The sequence below is a fragment of the Lepisma saccharinum genome, chromosome 2, assembly GCF_977018435.1.
Source record: "Lepisma saccharinum chromosome 2, izLepSacc3.1, whole genome shotgun sequence".
NCBI classification, from domain to species: Eukaryota; Metazoa; Arthropoda; class Insecta; order Zygentoma; family Lepismatidae; genus Lepisma; species Lepisma saccharinum.
The window spans coordinates 179,015,429-179,034,924 of record NC_139230.1 but is presented as its reverse complement, the minus strand read 5'-3'; the positions used below and the strand labels follow the sequence as shown (position 1 = coordinate 179,034,924).

At 38.1% G+C, this 19,496-nt stretch overlaps 1 protein-coding gene across 2 annotated transcripts in view; it reads right to left on the bottom strand.

The window, feature by feature from the left end:
* Positions 1-404: 404 nt before the first annotated feature.
* LOC145984210 (uncharacterized) overlaps positions 405-19,496 on the bottom strand; it is a 65,064-nt gene continuing 45,972 nt past the window's right edge. For both annotated transcript variants that reach the window (XM_083117741.1, XM_083117742.1), the window contains exon 5: positions 405-7,684. In XM_083117741.1, coding sequence (XP_082973867.1) covers positions 7,634-7,684 — 51 coding nt within the window. In that variant the 3' untranslated portion in view covers positions 405-7,633. The remainder of the gene's footprint in view (positions 7,685-19,496) is intronic.

The window sequence follows — 19,496 nt, the reverse complement described above, 5'->3', positions numbered from 1 at the left end:
TTTCATCCAAATCCAAGGCTATGACATGGATGATGATGATGATGATGACGACGACTTTGAATTGTATGTCCACTTTATGCACAGGAAGGCTAATTGGGACTTGACCTACAGTTTAACAATTAGACACCGGACCTCTTGCACACCTGACTTAAAAGGAAGTTAACGCCATTTCAAGTGCATGCTTTTCAAACTTGCCACGAAGTACAAAAAAAAATCGTAACTCGAGAACTATTTGTCGTAGATAGATGAAATTGGTTTTGTTTTCTTAAAGGCAGGGCTTTTAGTGGAGTTAAAATTTATACATTGTGCCTCCCAATAATTGGTGTTAAATAAAGAAGAAGAAAGTTGAAAGTTGCCCGCCCCCCCTCAATAGATCAAAGTGAATTAAAAAATGTAGTATGTAGAATGCGAGTGCAAGGCTCATTACATCGGCAGATCCATCAGGCCCATCAGTGAGAGAATTCAGCAGCACCTATCAAATGCAAAAACTTCCCAACCCACCACCGGACTTGCCAAGCATATCAAATTCCACAACCATAAAATTGAGAAAGTACATGTCAAATACAAAGCACACACTCTCATAGACACAAAAATCAAAGAAACACATGCAATCGTGCACTACAACCATGAACTGAACATAGATAGTGGTCAGGCACACCACGCCTGGCTTCCGTTACTGCAGCAATTAACACAGGTAAACAGTAGACAACATATATGCAGACACACAGATGACAGCAGCACACCTAGTGGCTATTTAGGCAAAAACAACAGAAATGCGCCAAGCAACAACACAACGAATTCCAACGAGGATGGTGGAAGTAGCCACCGAAATTAATAGAAAATAATGTAAAACAGCTTCGCGGGAAACGTGAGTACCTTAATTATCTATTACCGCATCTCTCATTCCCATAATATGAAATGAACTTACTGGTTTATAAAACTGAAACAGTCTAGAATACATCGCCATGTAAATTAGTAGCATTTATGATAAAAGGAAGTTTGTGTATAAGTAAGGTAACACGTTAGAACTTAAGCCTATTTTACTTCGTAATTCATACCTGCCAATTTGTTATATTTAACTAGATGAGGAATGCAAATTAATCAGATTTCATAATTCCCAGCGCATGGGACAGCTTTATTGTCGATTTAATGTCTATGGTATTGCAATGACCTTGCCGTTAATCCCGTAAATTATTGGACCTCCCCCCCCCCTTTCCCGGTTAAAAGATCGATCCTGACATTCGGCAAATCTTGCAATGATATAAAAATATCACACCTCGCCATAGCCCCTGGACACTTAATTGTCGGATGTTAGCATGTTGCTGTTTACTCATTCTTAGACTTAGAATTTAAGTTGTTCAAAAAGATACAGCTTATTATCTTCAATTTATCCCATAGTAACATAAGAGAAACAAAGGGCTTTTTTCAAACCGTGTTTCTTAATAATAGTAACATTGGATGTATTGTTTTGTAATTCAAGTATGTCATACCTTCATATGTGTACTGAAGATCAAGAAAGGTAGAACTGAAATATCATGTGTAGTTTTAAAGAAATGGCGCATTAATTGATGCCACGTGCAGCTGGTCAAAATATCGACCATCCGTCATCAACCGGTATACATGTGGCAGTCAAAATTTTGACCAGTCAGATGCTACAGGTAGTGGGATTCACCAGGTATTGAACCTGGGACCCTTGATTACAAGGTGACGACGTATTAACTGATATCCATATATCCCAATTGTTTAGATATCTGCCATTAAGATGAATAAATTCTTCAATGGACATTTCAACTAAAAACGTATGTGTAAAAATTTTAAAAACTATGCCATAGAAAAGTGACTCCTACTGGTTCTTGCATTTCTGTGCATTCAATTTGAGGCATAAAGTAGACTTCCAAAGTTGCAAGGCCAGTGGGACACTCAAAACATGATCAGTCATATTGATAACATCACTAGATCAGTGGTTGTTTTGTCGTCGGCTCTTTGCGCATCCATTTTACTATGGAGTCTATGGAGAGAAGTGTGCGGCAGTTTTAGCGTCTGTACAGATTTAAATAATGAAATAATGTAAGATCGTGCAATGATGAAAGGGAAAGCTATTAGAGGTCCGAGTGGGTGAGCATGAATCACTGGAAGAGGGAATGTCTACTTATCCAACATGCCACCTGTCAGAACCCAAGCTCTCGATGCAGACAGATGCCATCCTGCTTGGTTCTTTGCTGGGCGAGATCCATGTGCTTCCAACTGTGGTTGCAGACTAATGAGTCATGCCCACACAAGAGCAGGTATTCACAGTTCATCTGGGACTTCGAGCGCAGGCTCCCTTGGGCAGATGGCACAACCATGGTTATTCTTGGCATAGTGTTAAGGGAATCATTTAATAACCAGGAAGATGTTTCATAATTCCCAATGATACCTACATAAGTAGATTCAGTGTTAAAAAACGTGTTTGTCATGATTATTTCAAGCTCTGTTCCAGTATAAAATAAATTATAAGCATAAGTAGCAGATTCAGGACTGAGAAGAATCACCATTTTCAACATTGGTGAAATGGTGGAATCGCTAAGGCAGTTGCTTGTCTTATGTTCGATCCCCACTTGAGACAGCTATATTTTCAAAACTTTTTTTAATGTTTCTTTGCATTTCAATAGTTAATTAAAACATATTGGTAAAACAAACAAAAGAAAATACAACTGATTTATCACTTTTATGAATTTGAATTTTTTTTTTTTTAAAAATACGGCTTAAAATAATTGTCTGGTTATAAAACATTATTAGTTTAAGCCTACTTACCCACAAATCGAGAACATTTATTAATGGGTGTTAAATTACTAATTTGCCGACATCCATGATGGAGGGATTAGCACAATGTGCTACAATGCTAGGGGTCCCGGGTTTGAATCCCAGCCTAGGCCTAGGTGTTCCTTGTGAGTGTCCATTCATCAATGACCATATCATCACTCATACTCATCATTGTGATTAGCCAAACATGGCAGAAAAGTGATGCTAAATGACAAATCAAATTAAATTACGAATTTAAGAAAGGAGAAAGAATGTGTAAGTGTAGATCAGGTATATGACGAGGATCGTGTGGGTTCATGTTGCAACTCTGGTTATCACAATGCACAACAAAATGATGCTGTTTTTATAATACCCACTTTCTTGCACAAATATGCAGTGCTTAAAGTCATGTAAACAACATGCATGTATCTACTTTCAATTTATTAACTGGGAAAATCCTAAAACTATTGGACAGGAAACTGTTTTTATGAATTGTGACACCTTTGAAGTGTTTATTACAAAATGTCCAAGGGGAATATTTTGTTTTGAGTTTCAAGGTTGTCAGTAATTCAATCAATATGAAATAGCCTGGATGTTACATAGGCTCTCTTGTATAAATAACACAAGATAAAAAGAGACTCTGAATTGGTCTCTAATAAAACACAAAGCAAGAGTTGAAATGCAACTTGGTTTAGGGCCATGCTAGAACTGTAGTAGTCATATCCTGTTGTTGAACCACACTGGGTACTGGTGCATGCATGAAAGTTTCCCCTTCAGATGGGCAAGTTGGGCTGGCTCAAGACAACAGATGCAAAGGGTAGGTGTTGGGAGGTATTTCTTCCCATTACGGTGAGTAGGTCATTGGCAGGCAATTGATCACATTTGCACACCTCTAAAGCTATGATTTGTAATGATGATTCTTGTATTAGATATTTCTGATGCCCATGTGCAAGATGATAAATGAAACAGGTCTTACAGGCACACGTACATGTTCTCATGAAATCAAATGAAAAACATTTCTTTTATAACCGGTTACAGACTATTTTTTAAAAAATATTTAAAACTTTATCATACGTATCAAAATTAATAATAACGCGTTGTGCAAAATAGGAATAAGATAAAAGTGTCATATTCATTAATTCCACATTATGAGCCCTTGAAGCGACTGTTTAAGTAGGGGGATGTTAATCACCATTTATCTTTCCTCATTCTCATGGTTAGCCAAAAGTTGAAGAAAAGCAACCACAGATAAGAGAAATAAGAAATAAACTATTCATATTCATTGTTGCCATTAGTGAAAGTGAAAGAAAAGCAACGTAAAAGTAAGCAAAATATATGCTAACTAAACATTTCTGTATCCTTTCCACATACTGCCATTGAATATCAAACATTTGGATACTAATGGGAAATTTATTACGCGACTATCTATAATGTAGGATTATCATAATATCTATCACACAGATTATTCAGATTGCCATTAACTTATATATATAGCCTTGCTCATAATGAACATCCTACACAAGTGTCATTGTTGATAATTTTTTGGCACTGTTGGCATGTAAAAATCTATCTCAAAATGATTAGAAGAAATGTACGGTAGCTGTAGTGAAATTTTCGATACAAGCTACCAGGAATTTGTAGCTAGCTACAGTACTGCCACTACAAGAAGCATGCTACTTCCAAACTGTGCATGTATATAACACAGAAATAGAATGAGGAAAAGTGCCAGAATGGCAGATAAACAAAAATGTGTGATGTAGGAGACAGTAAACACCAGAAATATGAACTTATTACTATATTTTGAGGAATTGCCTCATGCTCACGAAGTAGAAACACAAGACTATTGAAGTTGGTGTCAGTACATCAGTGTAGCCAGAAAGAAGAGATCAATAATGGGTGTTGATGTGAAGGTGCTTTTGCCAGTGTTTACTGCATGTTAGGTGGTGGATGAATTTCAGGAGGGCAGGAAAGGGCAAGCAAGTTTATTGGGTGGCTAGGTTGAGTCCAGGGATAATAGTGGTGTGCAAGCATACAGGCGATGAGAAAGGACATACATGGCAGGCTTGCATGCCACTATTCCCCCAGACTCAACCTAGCAATCCAATAAATGCCCCCACCCAATTAACCCAACCACATGCAGTAAACACTGGCAAAAGCACCTTCATGGCAACACCCATTATCTATATCTTCTATCTGGCTACATTGATGTACCAATGCCATCTTCAATAGTCTGTGTTTATCAAGAAGTTTTATAGTTTATAAAGTGTAAAAACTTATACAGTTTTAATATGACTAATGATGGAAGTTATGGTTACATAACTTTTGGATCACTCTATACTTTACTTTCGTACAAGTCCTGAATTCTACAAGATATTTCTTTTTTGTGTTATTCAATTAAGTTAATGAATAATTTTAAGATTTCTGTAATATACATGTCATATATTACAGATTGACAAAATATTATTTGCTGCATGTGGTGAATGTAAAGAATAACAAATACAGTCAACTCTCGATCCTACGACCCCGGATATAATGTCCATCTCGAAGTAATGACTCTTTTCCCTGGAACCGTAAAAATTTGAAAAAAATTTGAAAAATTGAAGGAAATCAGCCGAAAAATACAGTTTTTGCACTCGTTTTATTCACACTCCTTCCATTCACGAGCGCTTTACCGCTCGCAAATGGGTATGATCTAAAAATAGACACCACCACACCAAGATTGAGTGATATCCAATAACACATGACATCTACCCTCCCCTCCCCCAAGCGCGACAATGTTACCCTGCACCCGACGGCCGCTAGCTACCCAACGTGCTAGGCTTGTTTTGCCATTGTGATTTTGCTTGCTCTTGGATAAGCGAGAAGAGAAGATCGAATGTGCTTGGATGTTATGGGGAGGGGGAGCATCCCAAAATGAGTGTTGGAGTTGTAGTCTTTGTCTATGTGTATGGCAGATCAAGCTCTTTCATTGATAAATACACCACCTTGAGAAATTAGAGATAAGATCGATCATGCCTCCCCGATGGCGCAGTGGTAGCATCTTCGCCTTGTGATCAAGGGGTCCTGGGTTCGATACCCGGTGGAGGAACAAGTGGTTCGGATCCCCCTTTAAACTGTAGGTCCAGTCCAAATTAGCCTTACTGTGAATAAAGTGGACTTAAAACACCAAATCAACCAACCAACAACTAAATCAACTAGAGATATGATCGCAGGAATGTTCCAAAATACAGATGCGTGGTGTTTGGAAGTCTGGACCATCTGTCCAGCTCTGACCTAGAGTTCAGCAGGTTCCCGTGAGTGAGCAACTCTTCACCTTGTAGCAGACAACTTCCTGTTTCCATTCTAAAGGCGTTCTTTGTTCCTTGTAACACTTCATAAAAAAGCGAAACTGTTAGAGATAATCAAAGCCACATAGGGCAAATAAAGATCATCAACCTGCTTAACGATTTGTCATTCAAGCTTCCACAAAAGTTTACTTCGATCGTACGTGCATCATAACTCCTGTTTCCCACTTCATACATTTTCCTAACTGTGGCGATCTTGTAACATTTGCCAAAAAAGTGTTCCGTTGGCTGAGTGACTTCTCTCTCTTTCCTCTCAGGTAACGTGTAAGGCTGGATTACAATGCAAGTCAAGGAAGGAGTTAGGACTGCTCCCTTGAATGGGGGAGGGGATGACTATGAAGTTGGTTGAAGCAAAGAAAACCTGACTTTTATTTATGATGTATTTTACACAGCCGAACCAGAATGAAATTTACAGCCCCGCCTTTTTCTTTTCCTGTCTGGTGCCTTGAAAGGTTGTGTTGTTTCTCCCAAGAGATCTTATCTTACCAATGAATCTTGTAGCAGACAATGATCCAGTAGACCCGTATAAAATCCAACATTCATTCTGCCCGATTATCTTATGACTTTTGCTGGCACCGGTGTGATTGGACTGGTGTCAAGATTCTTCGAGTTTCGCTTGCAATAAGCGATTGCTTTCCTTTCCATAGGTCTCAGTGCAAATGGGTTTATCATGAACTAGAATTGGAAGAATTTCCTAGAAGAGCAATGACTGTGCACAATTGAAAGAAAGTAACATGATTTTAAATCCTTTTTTGTGAAAACTTTTTCATGTTCTATTTTCCTTCTCACAACACACATTTTGTGCATAACAGGTTGTATAACTACCAGGATAAATTGTGTTACAGTCTCCTTGGAATCTTTGTGTCTGTCTTAGCTCAGTTTAAGCTGAAAATTGGTGCAAATTCCAATAACAACCCCTTCGAAATAACGACCCTTTTCCCAGGAACTGTGAAAGGTCGTTGTATCGAGAGTTGACTGCATAACATAAGAGCTGACATACGTAATTACTGGACAGTAAATTTAGGATCAATACTCCTAATACTCTTTACTTCAGAAATCTAATGTAAACTAATGTAGTCTAGCATAAATTGCAGTGAAAAACAAGATATATATATTTATGTAACTATCTTTCTGTATAACCAGAAACTTCAGGCGCTATCATTTATGTGGCCACCCTTGAACAAATTGACACTAAATAAAATTTAACAAGTAACATACTGAAACTCACAAATTATTTGAGAAAAAACATTGATAAATGGAAATGAAACATTCATATATAAAATGCTGTTAGGAAAAAATAGTATTTGTAACTAATCCAATACTTACTTGAGCAAACACACTTCAAAGTATTTTAATATATGTTACCCACATTTTTAAGACTTTGACCAGTTTAGTGTATGAGGACACACACATTTGATACACATACTGTTTTTCAATATTGCCTATAATAAATAATACATGTCAATGAAGAGATCTTGCTGATACCTCACTCACTGTCAAACTGGCTTCTACCATGATTGCATAATAGATTTCATTCTGGTTACATCGTTGCCATCAACCTGCAAAAATTGAAAGTTTGTGAAATTAAAATGCATGACAAATTAAATTAACAACATTCACACAGGCTGTGATAGTTTCATTGCAAAAGTAAACAAACAAACAAACACACACATATGTATTTATTAGGCTTGAGCCAATACCACTTTGCCGATACTCACATAGATTTCGATACCAATGCTTGTATATTGTTACAATTAAAAGTTATACCAAATATTTATTAATATTGGTGAGCGAGTGTTGTTTGTTTTTGAGTCCACTTTTTGCACAGACGTCTAATTGGAACTGGTCCTACAGTTTAAAGTGGAATCTGGATTGCTATATGCTCCCAAATTTATTGGTGGGCGAGTATTTCATTCCAATTATTAGGATAAATTTACCAGTTTAAATTACAGAATATTAGAAAACATGTTGTGCAATCGCAAAATACAGTTGAATCTGAGTTATACATATGTCGAGGTGAAGAGAAAAATAATATGTATATCTGAGAATTACTTACATATCAGATTTAGTTGTTGTTGTTGTTGAATTGGTGTTTTAAGTGCACTTTATGCACAGTAAGGCTCATCGGTACTGGACCTACAGTTTAAAGTGGGATCCGAACCACTATGTGCCTCCACCGGGTATTGAACCTGGGACTGTATATCAGATTTAGATACCATGTTATATCATTATCAAAATACTGTAATTGTATCTATCTTGAGGAACAAGATGAATGTAATAGAGGTTTTTCTTATTTCTGTCATCAAGTGCTAAATTAATGAGTCTAAAAGTTTGATTCTTAAATAAATTACATTTGCCATTTTATTAGTGACACTTTGATACTGAAATACTACAGTAGACACTATAGTTTAATAGTTTTACTATTTTTTTTTAAAAAAAATACTCTAAACTAGGTTTTGTTTTACTAATGACTGTGCAAAGTGTGGTATAAGATATTCCTAAATCTGCTCCTATTTCAGTTTTAGTTTCATGTGGATTAGCGTCTACTTATCATGTACAATTTACTTTCTGGTCAAGCGTGTAACTATTCCTCTTTCTGTTCTCCATACCCGACCCGTAGCAATTACTACTTCTTCTGTGGCATTGTTGTAGCTTGGTTACGTACAAATGAACTGTATTTTATGAAAATTAGTACATACAATGCCGAATTATGTATAAATGCATTACATACAAAATATTTTAAGTAACACAATTTTAAATTATATTTTGCTGGGACCTACAGTAATTTACACATAAACAGAATTATGCAGCACTGAGTTACGTATAAAGCAGTCTCAACTGAACAGTTTTGCACACAATTGCTTGTTTATTGTTTCTGAGAAGCAAGACTGCGGACCACATAGATCTGCACAGTGGCAACAAAGTATAAATGTTGATTTTCTTGGGTGAGAGAGAAGTGGGAATTAGTAACATAATTTATAAGACAAGAATCAATTGAAGCTAGTAATGTGGTTGTGGTTTTCATAGTATTACTTATCATGAATAAATTAGTAATCAAGCAACCTTGGGTGGACAATACTATTGGTCAGTGTTCCAATACTGTAGATTTTAATTTTGCTCAGAAGTCTACTATTTATGATTTATGAAGTTAGTCTTCAAATAATTTGGGGGTTTGTAATTTTATATCAAATTAATGGGAAACAAGGAATGCTAGTGATAGAACTTTTCAAAATTCATGGCAGGGCTAACATTCTTGGAATTTTTACAAGGAAAATATAAAAGTGTGCAAGAAAACTAATGATAAACTATTAGCTTCCTTGCATACTTTACATACCACCACATATTAAATTTTTTCACTGACAAACTGATAACTGACATCCAAAGTGATGTTAAACGAACAAAAGTTTATGACCTTTTATATACCCTCCAATTGCATTAATTACAAATTTTCTGTCACCCAAATAATAATGTTTATTATTATTATTTTATTTTTTTTCGATTTTACACCTCCCAGAAGTTGCTTTTGCTATTGTAAAACACTTGAAATTCCTGTTTATTTACAATTGGAATGAGGGTTCAAGCATCGGCTCCTGGTTGTTACAAACGTAATTTGGAAGAGAGTCACAAGTTGAGCAGCCCATTGCTTACCTCACCCTTGCTACTACAGTTGCACACCCGACAGCAGTTTGAGTGTCCGAAACAATTTCGTGGCACATGTATGGGATTCACTTATGGTCTCTCTTCAAGACAAGTCATGGTAATAGTTACAATGTCAAGACTGTATTTTATGTAGCCCATGTAGTGTCTTATATTATTAAAAAGGTAAATTTTTACAATTTTAAGTCCATATTTTGGTGAAAATAACTAAATATGTATTTACTAGGGCTAAACCAATACTCATACTGATGTGACTAATACCAGTGGTATTGGTAAGTATTGGTTGAAATTTTCCCACTGATACCATTGTTTTTGAGTCACTAGAACCAAAGCCAAGAGCAACATTTGTCCTTTTGAACAGTTTGTTCACCCTTCCTTGTAGCAGATTGAAAGAAGTTCTGCATGTAGTATTTCAGAGAAGCAGAAGGCATGGGTAAAGAAAAAGCTGTGACCAAATTTCTCGAAGGCATGTAACTAAATGGTCAAGGCTGTGTGGAAATAAAATAAATCATTCATTTCCAATTCCTGCTTGCAAACTCATGTGGTAACAAAGATGGACATTTTTAAAACCAGCATTACTACCATGCTAGGCTGTTTCCAGGTCAGATGATTGTGGAGTTTTTGGGAAAGATGAGTAAAAGTCACTGTGGAATTTGTTTTGTTTTATCTACATTCAAACAGGGAGGGAGGGATGGTTGTGGATACCACCATTTCTTCTTGTACTCTTCCCTTCTGTGTAAGTCTCTTATGTGACTGTTGGTATTGGTCGATACTGCAGCGACTTGACTTTTTTTTTTCAAATGACAGACAATGGTGGACAGCATAACATAAAAAGGTGTTATAATAACTGTATCTGCATATATTTTTACATCTGTTTTATCCCTCTCCAGATCTACCCAAACAACAAGAATGAATCCAGTTTACATGGAACAGAAAAAAACACAATCCACAGTTTATTTTCTTTTTTTTTCTTTTTTTAAAACTGCAACATGTTAAAAGTCTTGCAACATTTCAAAAATCTCTTCTTTTGCATCCTCTGGGTTTACATAGAAGTTTACATAAAAAGAAATTACCAAATGTCAAGACTTTTGAAGTGTTATAATGCTACATGCCAATAATTTGAGTTATTTAATGCCATTAAAGGAATGTGATGTGATGAGTTAGTATAACTCTGTACCAAGCCCTTGTTATTTTAAAATCGAATTTTACAAGTATCGGCATCAGTATCGATGAGAGTATCGATTCAACCCTAGTATTTACATATTTAGCACATTTTTACTGTATACAAGTCCGTTCTGTGCTGATAACCAAAGTTCTACCACACTAATTATTTCAAAATTATAAGCTCTGTTTAATCATATTGTGGAAATATGTACTTATCTTATCTGTCAAATATCAATTTCTAGCATGATTTGAGAAAAATGGCCTGATAGAACCCAATGCAAGTTCTACTGTATTAATTATCTGGAGTGTTTTAAGTTCTGCTGAGCCAATTTTTACAAGCTCAAAATTTTCTGATATTTTTCACTGGGTTTTTGGTGAACTTTTAAAAAAAATGCATGCAGAGAAAAACTGAACTGGGCCCATGTGGGCCAACCCATAAAATGCTGCATATGACTCACATTGGTTGGAAATAACAGATTAAAATGGCATCACGCATCGAATTATTACCCTTACATATTTCTCTCACCCAAAAGTGGCATTCTGGAAAAACAAATAATGCAGACTTCTGCCATTCATTAATTTGCACAATTTCCTGTATGGAGTAAAATGATAATGTTAAGCATAAAAAAATATCTTAACAGATGAGGAATCATAATGCAGAAAACTCAAGTGTAAATCTCTCTTATGGTTCTTTATAATCAATTAAAAGTTGGGTTGAGTGACTTTTGAAACACACCGTAGAAAGTACACAATTCCCCTCTAGGATATTTTGGAAATAACAATCTTCCATTGCAACAAAAAATTGCTGTTATATACACTTTCCTGTATTAAGCACTGCCAAAACTACAGGTGGTGGACAAATTAACATGAACACCCATATGAAAGTGGGTCGAAATTCGTCATTGCAGTAGAGTTACACCACTTGGCACAGAAGTCTGCCACCTAGTGAGTGTAAAGGTAGAGGTATTAGTTAATCAGCAGCAGTCATGTGGGCATCGTGCTATTAATCAAACGTTGATATGCAGCCAACCTGGTGAGGGTTGGAAGGAGCATGGCGTCAACTGTGATGACAGCCTACTGTTAAGAAGGTCAGCTTACAAACAGAACAGTGGGTGAAAGTCAAAACTCACCGATAGAGATAGACAGTGTTGAAGTGGTTAGTGGCCCAAAAGCACAAGACAACAGTGTCACAGATAACTTCCAAGATGAACTCATGCCTCCAGGACTCTGTATCAACCAAAATTATCCAACGGGAACTGCATACTGCAATCATTCATGGCAAAGCAGATATTCCAAAACCATTGGTGACATCATGTAATCCTACAAGGCATCGAAAATGGTGCCGAGAGTACAGAGGCTGGACATGTCATCTGGTCTGATGGATCTGCATTCTCATTATTCCGCACCACCGGGCATGTTAGGGTGTTCGGAACACCTGCCGAAGTCTTTCATGTTGTCTGCCTCCTTCCCACAGTTAAGCATGGAAGGGGTTCTGTGATGGTGTGGGGTGAGATGTCTCAGTGTGGCCTTGATCCACTTGCAGCCCTCCATGGGAGGATCACAGGATTCTGAACAAACATATCCATATTATGATCCAGACTGTGTTCCCTGGTGAACAACCTATGGTCCAAGATGGCAATGCCACATTCACACTGTTCATTGCATCAGCATGATTTAATGAGCACGACAATCTCTCTGGCCTCCTCAGTCACCAGATCTTAACATAATTGAACATTAGTGGAGTATTTTGGAGGTCAAAGTGCATGCTAGGTTTCCACCTCTAGTCACATTTTCTGAACTAGAGACCACCTTGCATGGGGAATGGATACATATTCACTTGAAACATTGTGCATGGCCTGCATTTGTCCACCATGCTTCAGATACAGGCTGCAATTCCTGCCATGGGTGGGCCAACTTCCTACAAATAAAGATTTTTGTGTTGTATCACAGTGTTCATAAAGGACTGTTCACCACCTGTATATCAATACACCACCTATGATCAAAATTTTAAAATTAAGGAACTGAATATCAGAAATTTACTGATTCAGATATCTTCAGTATATAAAATAAGATTCATCACAGCCTTGGGATCTACAAATATCTTAGCCAAATTGAACTACTGCATGCTGAATTTAAATCCCAAAATTTGATTCATTGCAGATATCCTAGAAGTGATTTATACCAAAAAATTAATGTAAATTCTCTTTAAGAGCAAGCCTTGCGAGAGTGAAAATCATAGTATTATATTTGCTTATGCAGAGTGTATAAGATGTGTTAGTGCAAACTGAAATGGTGAAAAGTACACAATATTAGAAGCAAAAAAAGTCTGAGTAAACATGGGGTTGCAAACGAACCATTTGTGAGATATTGCAAAATGTTTGCGAGATGATTGCAAATTTATGGTTACGATCCACCACTGACTTGATTGTTTCTACACATCATATGTTTGTCTCCTTGAGCACTCTTGACATTTCTTTGTTTGAAACTGAACACTGCTGAAAGGGGACATATAAACAAACCATCTGTCCTGTACAGGACGCAAGGCATAACTGGCACATCAGTAAAGTGACAAGCATACAATGTGTACAAACAATCAAGTCAGTGGCGGATCATAACCATACATTAGCTATTATTTCACAAATTATGTGTACAAACAATGGGGTGACATAATGTTTTGACTCATAAATGGGACATCCTAAGGAGATCAGTTTATTCACTTTCCTCCCGAAAAATTGATTAGGACTAATTATAAAAATATTAACATATTACAGTGAAACCCCGATATTACATTCCCACATTATACGTTTTCCCGCTTAATACGTTCATCCATTCAGGCCCAGGTAAAGGCTGTGTTAAATAATAGGATGTTCACCTCGATTTTACGTTCGCTCTAACTCTCGTTTCCCGCTTTATATGTTTTCAGAGCCATGGCGATGTTTTAAAATTTGGCAGAAACCTGTTCTGTTGACTACATGACTTCTCTCTCCTATTTCTTACTTTTGCAGCTGTTTCATTCACGACGCAACGTTGAACTTCCAGATGTTAGGCTTTTGTGCGAGGAGAGGAGGAAGCGAAGAGGCATGGTCAGTGGAAGGCTTTCTCATACCCCCTATGGTATCATCATTAGTAGTGTTGGGCAATATATCGTCGAGACGATATATCGCGATATTGAAAAAATATCATCCAGGCGATATCAACTAGACGATATATTGTCACGATATTTTGGTGATATATATCGTGTTGGTGATACATCGTCACGATATTTTAGCAATATATATATAGTGTTAGCAATATACTGTCATGATATTTTAGCGATATACGAGGTGCATCCAGAAAGTAAGTTTCCCTATTTTTTTTAAAAAAAAACAAGGTACAGCAAAGGTTCAGCTATTTTTCAACATAGCAACCACCAGAATTGAGACACTTGTCGTATCGTGGTATTAACTTTTGGATCCCACTGTCGTAGAACTCTGCCGCCTGTGAATGGAACCAGCGTGTGACAGACGTCTTCAGCTCTTCGTCGTTGCCAAAACGCTCACGGGCGGACAGGAATTTCTTGAGGTGCAAGAAAACGTGAAAATCACTGGGAGCCAGATCAGGACTGTAAGGTCGATGATCAAACAACTCCCAGCCAAATTCCGTCAAAACAGCTGCTGTGCACCGAGCCGTATGTGGACGAGCATTGTCATGGAGGAGCACAACACCTGCAGTAAGCATGCCACACCTCTTGTTTTGAATGGCACGTCGCAATTTCCTTAGTGTTTCACAGTAATGGTCAGCGTTCACCGTTTCACCTTTGGGAAGGAAGTCAATGAGCAAAATGCCCTTCCTGTCCCAAAACACGGTGCACATCAATTTCTGTACCGACAGCGTCTGTTTGAATTTCTTCTTGACCGGAGATCCACTATGCCGCCAATGCATTGACTGCTGCTTGGTTTCCGGGGTGAAGTGCGAAATCCACGTCTCATCGCCCGTGATGATCCTGTCGAGGAAATCATCACCGTCATCATGGTACCGTTGCAGGAATGTCAGTGCTGCTCCTGAACGTTTCACTTTGTGTTCGGGTGTCAGGTTTTTTGGCACCCACCTGGCACACAATTTTTTTAATAGCAGGTGCTGCGTGACAATCTCATGTAACACAGATTGCGATATCTGCAGAAAAAGGCTATTCAACTCTGTAATCGTGAAGCGATGGTTCTCTACGATGCGCTGCCGCACCAGCTCAACCAGATCATCAGTGATGAGGGACGGACGCCCACTGCGCTCTTCATCATTGGACACTTTGACGACCTTCCGAAAACTGTCGACACCAGCGACGCACCATCTGCTTACTCATAATGTTTGGCCCATAGACCTCACAGAGCTGACGATGAATGTCAATTGGCGCAATGCTTTGTGCATTCAGGAACTTTATCACCGACCGAACCTCGCATGCAGCGGGAGAAGGAATACGAGCTTCCACTTCGGACCACTGCTGCCTTGCTACTGGCGCCGGGTGGGATCTGTCCGCCTGGCATATGATTGATACATCTTAGCTCTGCTGCGCATGCGCAATTTACACGGCTCATTATGTTTACTTTCACGGGAAAAAAATAGGGAAACTTACTTTCTGGATGTGCCTCATATATCGTGTTGGCAATATATCGTCACAATATTTTAGCAATATATATCATGTCAGCGATATACGAGGTTTGGCTAGAAAAAAAACGGATTGATGTTGCTATTGGCAAACAACGAATGCGTGAAGGTTGAGCAATGCATGATTCTATACTACCATACCCTGCCTACAGAATGACTAATTGTCCTGGGTGCAGGCCTCTCAGTTTCGCTGTGGCACTTGGACAAAGCGGAATGTGCATCTGTGCTCCGTCGGAAAAATGCTGAGTATTAAAATGGAACAGCGTGTCAATATGAAGTTCCTTTACAAACTGGGGAAATCCGCAACAGAAGCGTACGACATGTTAAAATCTGTGTACGGGGATGAGTGTTTATCACGCACACAAGTGTTTGAGTGGTTTAAATGGTTTAAAGAAGGACAGGAAATGATCCAAGACAACCCACGTTCAGGACGACAATGCACGTCGAAAAAGGAAACAAACATTGAAAAAGTGAGTGATGTGATTCAAAAAGATCGTCGATTGACCATTACAGCAGTTGCTGAAATCACAGGAATAGACAAAGAAAGTGTTCGACAAATTTTACACGAGAATTTGAACATGAGTAAAGTGTGTTCAAAACTCGTGCCAAGGAACCTGACATTGGAACAGAAGGAAGCTCGAGTGAACATTTGTACGGACACTTTGAAGAACATTGAAACAGACCCTACATTCTTAGAGAGAGTGATAACCTGTGATGAATCGTGGTTTTTCATGTACGACCCTGCCACAAAGCACCAATCAATGCATTGGAAGACCCCGAGTTCGCCACGTCACAAGAAAGCTCGCAAGAGCAAGTCCAAATTCAAAGCCATGATGATTTGTCTTTTTCGACATTCGAGGCATTGTGTATGTTCATTGGGTACCCGAGGGTCGAACTGTAAACCAACATCATTACATTTATGTGCTGAAAACCCTTCGTGAGCGAGTAAGAAGACGACGACCTGATTTGTGGCAACGGAAGTCATGGATTCTGCACCAAGACAATGCTCCTGTCCATACGGCCCTGTCAGTGAAGACATTTTTGGCTAAATATGGCATCCCAGTGTTAGAACATCTGCTGTATTCGCCGGACCTTGCTCCCTGTGACTTCTTTTTATTCCCCAGAGTGAAGTCCGCCCTAAAAGGAACCAGATTTGAGACAGTAGAAGCTGTGCAAAGAAAAGCAACGGATGTAATGAACATGATCTCCGAAAATGACTGGCAACACTGCTTCCAGCAATGGAAAATTCATATGGAGCGGTGTACAGATCGTGCAGGGGAGTACTTTGAAGGAGATAAAGTTCCTGTTGTACAAAATGCCGAATAAAAGATTTCATAGCATCAGTCCGTTTTTTTTCTAGCCAAACCTTGTGTCATCACGATATTTGGCGATATATATCGATCATCACGATATGGAAAAAATATAGTATCCTATTGTCTGTGACAATATTTTCATGACGATATATCGTGATATCAAATTTCCGATATCATCCATCCCAAATCACTAGTCTTGTTATTACTGAAAAATGCCAAGTATTTCTGCCTTGATTTTCTTGCTCATGTGGAAGTGAGCACCCTTACACGAGACATCTTAACCAATTAACATAAAGGAGAAGAGACTTTCCTCTGGCATCTAAAATTACGCAGTTGCTCTTCAACCTGAATACGCGCATTCAACGAACATAGCGTACTGCAAATGAAAAATAAAAGATGCCTATCTTCCCCCCACATGAGCTCATTACTCTGGCACTGTGCAGAGCTATGCAGTAATTGAAGGATTCAGCCCCTTTATCATTCTTTAATGGCCTGCATCAGAAATCTTGCTCATATGTCTGGAAGCTTTGACATGACAACATGGGAGAACTTCAAGCAGTGATCCTTCTCCCTCCCCCCCTCCTTCTTTCTTTCTTCCTGCAACTTAAAGAGAATAAGCACACCCACCACCTGTTTGTTGGGTCTCCCCCTTCCCCTCCCTTCAAATACAAACCGGTGGGAGAGGTTTCTGCAAGCAACGGGCAGCTGCAACCGGCACCAAATGTTTTGTCAGAGGTATGACTCATCCACTCTGAAGGGAAGAAAACGGCATTGTTTTGAATCTCCTCTCCGAAGGTTCTTTTGTTTTGATGATTAGGAAACACTAGTATGACACAAAGTGAGGAGTCAGAAAAAGAAAAGCTATTTTCTTTTTTTACAGAGCAGTGCAGGAAGGGAATGCACATGATGCTGAGAATAATATAATCACCGCTTTTCTTCGGAACCATTCTCGTGCTGAAAATAAATCATGCAATATTAAATGTTGACGGAAAACAAAAAAATGAAACTCATTATTTATGGGGAAACTATTGGCGGAAGGGGTGTTTGCCCTCTGCAAGACTTCCTAATCCAATAATAAATCGTTAATTAACATGGATGTAAATAACAATCAGTGGTGTGCCCAAAGGGGGGTGATAGGGGTTATAAGCCAGTATTTCTAAAAAAAAGCAGAAGAAACGTCAAAGGTAGGAAAAGATGGCAAAGTGAGAGCCGATTATTATAAAAAGTATAGGTAATCCCATTCCCCCCTTCTGAAAATCCTGCGCACCTCAGTGATAATTTATTGTGACTTCTAAAACTGAGTAAGTTTGACAAAGCTTGTTTTGTTCACTTCATGCTGTTGGGCTGATTGGGACTGGATACATATGCAGCTCAAAGTGGAATCTGAACCATTCTGCACATCTTTAGGACACTTTGATTACAGTATATAAAGATGCTTGGTGTCCAGCTATAAATGATCATTCCCCTCCAATTAGCCAGGACTTCTAAAAATAGCAACTAATTACCAATTTACAGAGTAAACTGAGATCTCACAGGATCAGATGCATAAACTGAACCTAATAGGTGGCAGTTAGAAGCAGTCATCCACCATTCCTACCTTTGAAAGTGGATCCCGTTAATCCGTCATTGACTTTCACAGCACATCTTGCTTTTGTCCTTAGACATTCATTATCATACTTATTTCCCATTGTTAAATAATTTTTGACACAATATACCCCCTAAAAAGTCGACTGTGTAGTCTATTCTTACTGACACTTGAGTTTTACCCATCCCTTATGCTTTCCTGCTTTTTAAGTTTCCTAGATTTTACGTTTTTATTTACGAGCCCCTGACAAACATAAAATCGGGGTTTGACTATTATTTATTAAAGAATGGGTCACATAAATGATACATAATAAACAATAAATTAAATATGATCTGTTGTTGTCAAAAGGCTTTCATTATTATAAGCTCGGTGCAACTTACATTGTGTTTTTGGTTCCTTCTGATCAACCTTTCATGTTAGTCCTACGCTAAAGTTGGGGAATGCCAGAAGTATTTATCAGAAGAATCAAATCATCACCTTCATCAACCATTCATAAAACTCCGCACATATCTTACACACAATGCGAGATTTGTTTTTTGAGTTTGATCAAGATGCAGGAATTGACGTTCTAGTTGCAGGTCCATATTGAAACTAAATATACCCTTCATGGCCATTCTTATTCATTGCTCTAGAAATAACGGAATAAACAAACAAAGCAATACAACTCAGGGAGAAAGCTAACTTAAACAGTAATCTGCTGTCTGCTTGAACATTCTTGACTACAATGGAAAATTTTGATTGTTATGAAGTGCTTGAAATGCAGACCAGCTGTATTGCCATGCTGTTGCCATGATGCTAGTTTAACATATTTTTGTTCAAAAGAATGAAATGTGTCTGAAAATTAGATTGGGTTTCCAAGATAACTCCTAGACTTTGATAAAACGGGAAAAGCAGTTGTTTAAATAATATCGACGGGATGACCAGGACATGCCTCTGAAATGGGACAGTACCAGTCAAAACAGGATGCATTGTCACCCTAACAAAAAATCAAGTCCGTGGTGGATTGTAGCCATA